General features: G+C 42.4%; 2 protein-coding genes across 2 annotated transcripts in view; one reads left to right on the top strand and one right to left on the bottom strand.

Moving 5' to 3' along the window:
• Nucleotides 1–2,258, top strand: part of LOC125034823 (glutamate receptor ionotropic, delta-1-like) — a 2,959-nt gene extending 701 nt beyond the window's left edge. Inside the window, exons 2-5 of the mRNA XM_047626821.1 lie at nt 57–322; nt 681–818; nt 1,327–1,513; nt 1,748–2,258. Coding sequence (XP_047482777.1) covers nt 57–322; nt 681–818; nt 1,327–1,513; nt 1,748–2,002 — 846 coding nt within the window. The 3' untranslated portion in view covers nt 2,003–2,258. The remainder of the gene's footprint in view (nt 1–56; nt 323–680; nt 819–1,326; nt 1,514–1,747) is intronic.
• Nucleotides 2,259–4,605: 2,347 nt separating this feature from the next.
• Nucleotides 4,606–7,500, bottom strand: part of LOC125034841 (ionotropic receptor 21a-like) — a 16,831-nt gene continuing 13,936 nt past the window's right edge. The window contains exons 5-10 of the mRNA XM_047626855.1: nt 7,470–7,500; nt 7,260–7,388; nt 6,915–7,104; nt 6,058–6,294; nt 5,414–5,680; nt 4,606–4,732 (exon numbers count right to left, since the gene is read on the bottom strand). The exon at nt 7,470–7,500 is cut by the window's right edge and continues 202 nt beyond it. Coding sequence (XP_047482811.1) covers nt 5,414–5,680; nt 6,058–6,294; nt 6,915–7,104; nt 7,260–7,388; nt 7,470–7,500 — 854 coding nt within the window. The 3' untranslated portion in view covers nt 4,606–4,732. The remainder of the gene's footprint in view (nt 4,733–5,413; nt 5,681–6,057; nt 6,295–6,914; nt 7,105–7,259; nt 7,389–7,469) is intronic.

Here is a 7,500-nt window from a genome sequence, read left to right as displayed (position 1 = left end):
TCTATAACTGTTATTGAATTTTTCTCTCTTTCATTTAATTGCTCCTAAATCTCCAGATCACTCGAGCAGGCGGCCGTATGGGAAGCCAAAGTATCAGTAGCATGCAGAGGCTGGTCCTCGAGGTGGCTGGGTCTCTCGTGAGTCAGAGTTCCTCAGGGCGAGGGTATGACACCTCGTCCACTCGGGTGCTGTTCGCCACTTGGCTCATCTTCTCCTTCATCGTCAGCACCGCCTACAGAGGAAATCTCACCGCATTCCTTACGATTCCCAAGTACCCGGATCGACCTGAAACCCTCGAGCAGTTCATACAGACAGGGGCTAAGTATGGATTCGTAGAAGGGTGATGTCATGATGTTGTAGATGGGAAATGAGCGTTTGAGGTGTGGAATCCATTTTGGATAGTTAACGAATCCCCTGTTTGTATATCAGTATTTTTTCTTTGTTTGATTATAATGCTCAACACACGTACACTATACACACACACACACACATACACACACACATATATATATGTGTGTGTGTGTGTGTATAAACATATATATGAAATATATATATATACATATATGTATATATATAAACATACACATTTTCTAGTATAAAAGAAAATAAATAGGCGATGAAACCACTGGTAGAGATGAAAAATATTACTTATCGTCAAATTCTGTGTGCCTCCTTCTCAGAGCGACATACCCGCCTGATGTCGTTGACTTTTACAATAACTTCAAGAAATCGGATTCCTATTTATATACAACCCTTGCAAGTCGCATGACATTAGTTCCTAACTTCCAAGTCGGACTTCAAGAGGCTATTGATCTTGGGTAAGTCGGCCAGAATACTAATAATAGCTGTCACTTCATTTGCATTTATAGGCAGTGTATTTCATGAATGTTTTAAAATAATTCAATTCAAATGAGTATAAGCACTTTTGCACAGTTAAAAAATAAAAACACTGCCACTATAGAAACGAAATAAAATCCACCAAGAGTTCCTCACCTGACGTAGGAAAAATCCCTCCGCCTGGTTAGGAAATCTCGACAAATTCGAAACGTTACGTTCTTTTTCGTTTCGATTGTGGTAGTGTTTTCATTCCAATAAACTCATCGTTCCGTGTAGTAGTCCATAACCCATGACTACAGCTTTATGAAACCCTTAACAGTTAAAAAACTGAAATATTTGAGACTCTTCGGCAAACTCTCCCCGATTCAAGAACAGATTCTAAAATCAAAGCGGGAAGATGGGTCAGTTTCCAGGCATAAAATTAAAGAAACACCAGCAAAAAAATGACACTGATGTAATCGAGCCATCCGCGTTGACGTGTTCCCACAGCCAAGGCTATTTCTACGAGCGGATGTCTCTAAAGCTAGCGATCGAAGAGTACTTCACGTCCGCCGATGGGACCACCAAGCTGTACGTGGCCGGCCAGAACATCTTGCCCGCGTACTGCGCCTGGCCCATCCCCTGGGGCGTTCCGTACAAGGAGAAGCTCAACCAGTTTATCATGGCTTTTCAGGCTGTAAGTTTCGGTGCTGATGTGGGTGTGTAGAAAATGGTAAGGTATGTTTATTTCAGGGTCGGTGTAAATAGATATGGAAGGAGGTAGTCTTTCTCACACAAACGTATGGAATCACTAATACAGTGTCGGAATATCTTGACACGTGTGTATGTATGTATAATATCTACCACCCCCTTGTCTTCCCAATGTCCTCTTAATATTCCTTTGAGATTGCACAGTCCTCTTGACACACAGGCTGGACTGATCGAGAAATGGACCGAAGACGTCCTGAAGGGAGCGCACAAGAAAAACACCGCCAAACAGCGCCAAGGAACGGCTACGGACGAGATGGAATCGGATGACGACAGGGAGGACAGCAGCAGCCGAGGGATCATGGCGCTGACGCTGACACACTTACAGGGCCCGATCTTCTTGCTGTTGCTCGGCCTCCTCGTCTCAAGCCTTGTCTTCTGCGTGGAGGTGTTGGCTTCGTGGATCCTGAAGGAGTAACTTGTACAGCTGGTAATGGCTAGCTTCTGGATTTTAATGACGACTGGATAACGAGAGAAAAAAAAAAGCAAATTTGATTCGTTTCCTTCTTCAGCCATATCAACTGTATTGCATTTATTCCGTTCCTATCTCTTTATCGTCCATGTATGTTCTATAGCTTATCCAAATTATGATACAGATGTACTTCACACTTAAAGCTAGACTTTCTGGGATTCATACATTATAATCGGCATCTTGCCATTAATCACTTAGAATAATAAAGGGATGATTAAGTGCACCAATAGTGTTTATTTTATTGTTACAAAAACCTGTAATGGACATTAATTTATTTTCAACATGACCATAATGTAAAATCATGTAGAAAGGGGCAACAATTGCATAATCTCACAAAAAGCCAATGCATTCGTTAGACATGTGCAAAAAACAGAAGTTTAAAGATGTTGCAAAAAAAACAAAAAAATAAAAGAATTGAGCAACCTTTCTAAACCGAAAGAAAACATTCCGCACAATCTCTCGTCAACATTGAAAGAAAAGGAATGGGAGATTTGTTCAAGAAATGCATTCTCTGCCCTATACTATATATCGGCTCATTTTGTTATGAGACCGACAATGAAATTTGCAACTAATGCTTATACGTTGGTGGCATGATTAAGTTTGAAGGATGTTATCTTCTTGTTTCTTCTTTCGTTTCTTTTGTTCTGTTTTTATATCTGTCTATCTGTGACTCAGTCTCTCTCTCTCTCTCTCTCTCCCCCCCCTCTCTCTCTCTCTCTCTCTCTCTCTCTCTCTCTCTCTCTCTCTCTCTCTCTCTCTCTCTCTCTCTCTCTCTCTCTCTCTCTCCTCTGTGTGTGTGTGTGTGTGTCTGTGTGTGTGTGTGTGTGTGTGTGTGTGTGTGTGTGTGTGGATGTATGTGTGAGAGAGAGTGCAAATTTATACATAAAATTACATATGCATATTTCATATCATAAGTTGCTCTAAATAGTTTCTTTCATTAAAAGGAAAAAAATCAGAATGAAAGACATAGCAAATCATGCATTATATAATTTAATGAAAATGGCAATCACAAGTAACCAAAAGAGAAAAACAGTAAAGCAATAAAGCAATATTATGGAACTAACAAAATGTGGCTAAACTGTACATTCCATTGTGTATTCAGATATTTCCACTTTGCGCAATTTTATGTTTTATAGCCTACACATGTTTTGCGTGTGTGTGTTCCAAAACACATATATCATATATGTATATACCTGTATGTATGTGCGTATGACATGTATGTATGAATGTGTACAGTCAACTGCAAAACTTACTATTAAATGCGGGCCAGAATGAGTCTGCATAAGTGGCGTACCAAACATAAAAAAAAATTCAAACAAAAGCCATCTCTGTTTCCACTACGGTATGCACTTTAGGCGCCTTCACCCAGCCGAAGTGGAGGGCTTCCTCGAGTTGTCGCCGACCGCCCTGACGAAAGGTAGGAGGACCTCCAGCAGAAACACGACGACGCCCAGAGCAAAGCCGGCCACAAGGAGGAAGATGGGACCTTGAAGGTGCAGGAGGGAGAGAGGCTGAAGGGCGCCGCCGCGGGTTCCCTTCTCCTGGAGTTCTATCTGTTGTGTTTCCTGCTGGCGACGCCCTTTGAGGTACCGCTGCTTCTCCCCGTCCAGCGTGATCTTGCTCCAGCGCTTGATCAGACCAAACTTTCGAGAGAAATGGTTGGTGTTGGTCTCGGTGCCATTTGTATCTGCGCTAGCTCTTGCTATGAAGATCGTACGAATATAACAAACTAAACTGCTTTATCATTTATTTTTTTAAAGGAATCCAAGTTTTATTCAGAAGAATATAGTATATGACTTTTAAAAATATCAAGCTTATATAACCATAAGTAGTAAGTGTTAGCTGATTGGAATAAAACATAAATTAGGCGAATCGCATCCCAAAGTCAGGCCTGAGTTGCCAACTTTTTTTTTCCTGAGACTGAACGCTCTATATCTTAATCAGCCTTACCTCGTGGAAAGCCAAGATACACCTGTCCAGATTCCGCTTGAAGGGCATGTCGCGGTGCAGAAGCCAAGCAGAATAACCAGGAACGAGGTTCTCCCTCACCACGTACATGGGTGTCGATCCGTCGACGTTGGTGAAGTTTTTGATGATCATCAGTTCAGCGAACAGACGCTCGTATACGAATGCTTCTCTGAAAGGCATCGACTTGACTGATATGGCTGAATTTTATTACAAAAGGAATACTTTTCTTGATTTCTTTACTATTCCAACCTTTATGTAATGGATGATAAAGAGCCTCCTTTTAAAGTAATTTTCTCAAACATTTCTTTCTTTTACTTGCAAGTGGTAGGCTGTTTTCGATACGGTGTGCACCTAGTGGCTTACGCGGGTTTAAAAAGTTACTGATGTTCTAATGTGCACAAGTAATTGTACATCTGCACATAGACCATTGCATACATGTGCATACATATAATAATAAAACACACAAAAATACATATACAGACTTACATACGGTAATAACATACTAAACACACGCAAAACTTAACAAGAGGAAAATAGTAAAGAAACAAATGTCGCAAGTCAACCCACTTCTTCATGAGGGCCTGCTGCATGCCCTCCAGGTGGGTGTTGACAAAGTACGTTCTCTCAATAAATTCCTTGTACATGCTGGAATTCGATTCCTTGAATGTTGTGTAGAAGTTTAGGCGAAGGTCCGGAGGCATGATAACTCTGCAAATGTTATATGTCAGTGTTATTTTTTGTTATTTCTTTTATTTTTTTCATAGGGTAATCTAGACTTAGAATATCCGCCACTAGTCGCCGGCTTCCCAGATGTGAAAACCTTTTCCACAGCAAGTGCAGGAGCGTTAAAAAAAAAAGAAAAAAATCCTTCTAGAAACGCCTCTCTGAAGTGCGCCGAACTGGCAGAACCAAGAGTCAGGGGCGACTTTTAGTAGAATTCTAGTCCAGATTATATAAGAAATCAGTGATCAAACGGCAAATGATTTAACTTTCTTACAATTCAACTTGCACCAGGCTTTAGTGCGCTTGATACCGTAGCTTTGGTGTGCAACTGGCGTACCTTCCGGACTGGGGGCAATTAAAATGGCGCGAGTAATAGCAACGATTATGAGGATCAAGATATTATTATTAGCACACTGTGATCTTTCCCGCACAAAGAGAACTAGAATACAATTATACAGGAGTTATGAATATATGTTTAACAACCATCTAAATATATCACACGCAATAAAGAGGAATATTTTATAAAACGGGATGAAACCAAAGGGAAGCGTCAGAGGAGCGTATGAAAAACGAAATATGAATTACAGTCGAAAGTGCTATCAAGGCAAGCACTTTCATTCAAAGGCTGCTAATGTATTACCATCGCCATTTAAAACAAAACCTTACTTAGCGGGAGTTTGGAGGAGGTCCCTGAGGCCTTCGACCCGGGGGGGGATGCTTGGGGATGGTGAGGAAGGCGGTGAGGTTGCCGCGGTAGGCCGAGCCCAGGATGAAGGCGACCACGAGCCAGGCAGCCACCAGGATGCGGGTCGAGGAAGCGGAGGGGAGGCGGAGAGAGAAGTTCTGGGCGAGCAGCGTCCCCAGCACCTGTTGCGCCGCCACGACGGGGCTGAATCTCCTCCTCGCTCCGCTCTCCATCCAGGATTTGGTTATCTGCCGGGAAAGAGAGAGGGTGAGAAAATTTATGGTTTTCATATGTGAAGTTCATTTATCGGTTAACTCTCACTCTTACTCTCACTCTCTCACTCTCTCACTCTCTCACTCTCTCTCTCTCTCTCTCTCTCTCTCTCTCTCTCTCTCTCTCTCTCTCTCTCTCTCTCTCTCTCTCTCTCTCTTTCTCTCTCTCTCTCTCTCTCTCTCTCTCTCTCTCTCTCTCTCTCTCTCTCTCTCTCTCTCTCTCTCTCTCTCTCTCTCTCTCTCTCTCTCTCTCTCTCCTCCTTCCCTCCCTCTTCTTCCTGTTCCCTCTCTTCACGCATGTTCAAATAAAACAATGCACATTCCACAGCATCAACCAAAATCATTCTTCTCACCAAGAAAAACGTCGCTGGCACTATAACAAGCAGAGCCATGATGGAGGCCCATACACTGTCGCCAAGGGGGTAGTAGAGGTTCTGCCATCGAGGCTTCAGCTCGGGCTTGGGCATGCAGAACGTGAGCGTGGCTTCCTCGATCATGAAGGTGTAGTCGTAACGCATGGCCAGGTGGGGCAGGAGAGCCAGTTTCATGGGGCTGACCAAGGCTTGGCGGTTGAATAATTGGCTCATCAGCTAAGTCGAGAGAAGCGTGTATGAATTACAGGATTCTTATTATCATTGTTAACATGAGATACACATATAAAGTATGCACGTATGTGTGTGAAATGAAACACTGTTTAAGAGGTTGCAGATACATTAGTATATCAAACATGATATACATTAATGGTAATCAACGTATGGCTTGACTCTCTACTGACGAAAAAGTACGACACAAGTAAATGAACACACGATACGATGATCTTGGAAGCCACGCGGAGCACACGTGAAGTCATGATAGGCTAAGGATGGTATGGCTGGCATTTTATTTTTATATGCTTATTGGCCCATTATATACAGCCACAATGAGAAGGGACACATGAAATCCATAATGATTATGCCGTACACCTTTCTGTTTTACTGCTTCGTTTAAGGTACATCATTTTTCATTGGTGAATCAGCAAAACGAGAAGACCTTTTCATTATCGTGTATTTCTTTGCTCTTTCCTTCGCTGTGTTATATACAACTTATTCCAAGTGAATCTTGCGTGTATGTAAATCTTGGCGATTTAGTTAAACCAAAAATGATATGGTCTGGAGGGGTTGGGGGCATATACAAATAAAACAAATTCAAAAAGAATAAAGAGCCTACTAACGTCGGTAGGAGAAGAAGAAGGTAGTCTTTCGCCGATGGTAAAATTGAGGTTGTTGGCGATGGTGTCCAGGATGAGGAAAGCTCTGCCAGAGATCTTCGTCGATTCAGTGCCATTTGGTGCCACAGTTTTCTTCTCCTCCCAGTAGGGCGCGAAGGGCCATAGGGCTAAGGGGATGGGCGCGCCATGGAAGCTGCGGTTTGTGAGTAGCTTGATGTTATCATATTTTTTTTCTTTATTGTAAAAGCAGGCTTAATCTGAAGTGTAGTAATATTGCTGAAGTGATCCAGATCATTTCAATGTAAATTAACATTCAAATTGATTAAAATGTACATCTTTAAGACTTACTCGGTGTACTTTTCTGGAAACAGAGGATGGTGCGTGAGGAGTACTAATCCTTCCCGAGGCGTCCAGGTGGCTACGCGCACCGTCTGAGCGCCACCTGGACCGTAAGGGAAATGGCTGTACACACCATACCTGGGGAATACAACAATAAATCGTTATTACACATTTTTCCAAAGGCCTTTTTACTCATTATATGCATGTCTTAAGCTGCACCTCAAATCATCCGTGTCGGCGTCTACGTTAA

Source organism: Penaeus chinensis, chromosome 18 (assembly GCF_019202785.1).
Source record: "Penaeus chinensis breed Huanghai No. 1 chromosome 18, ASM1920278v2, whole genome shotgun sequence".
In the NCBI taxonomy this organism is placed as follows: domain Eukaryota; kingdom Metazoa; phylum Arthropoda; class Malacostraca; order Decapoda; family Penaeidae; genus Penaeus; species Penaeus chinensis.
Note: the sequence above shows the minus strand (reverse complement) of the source record. Positions and strands in the feature narration are given on the sequence as shown.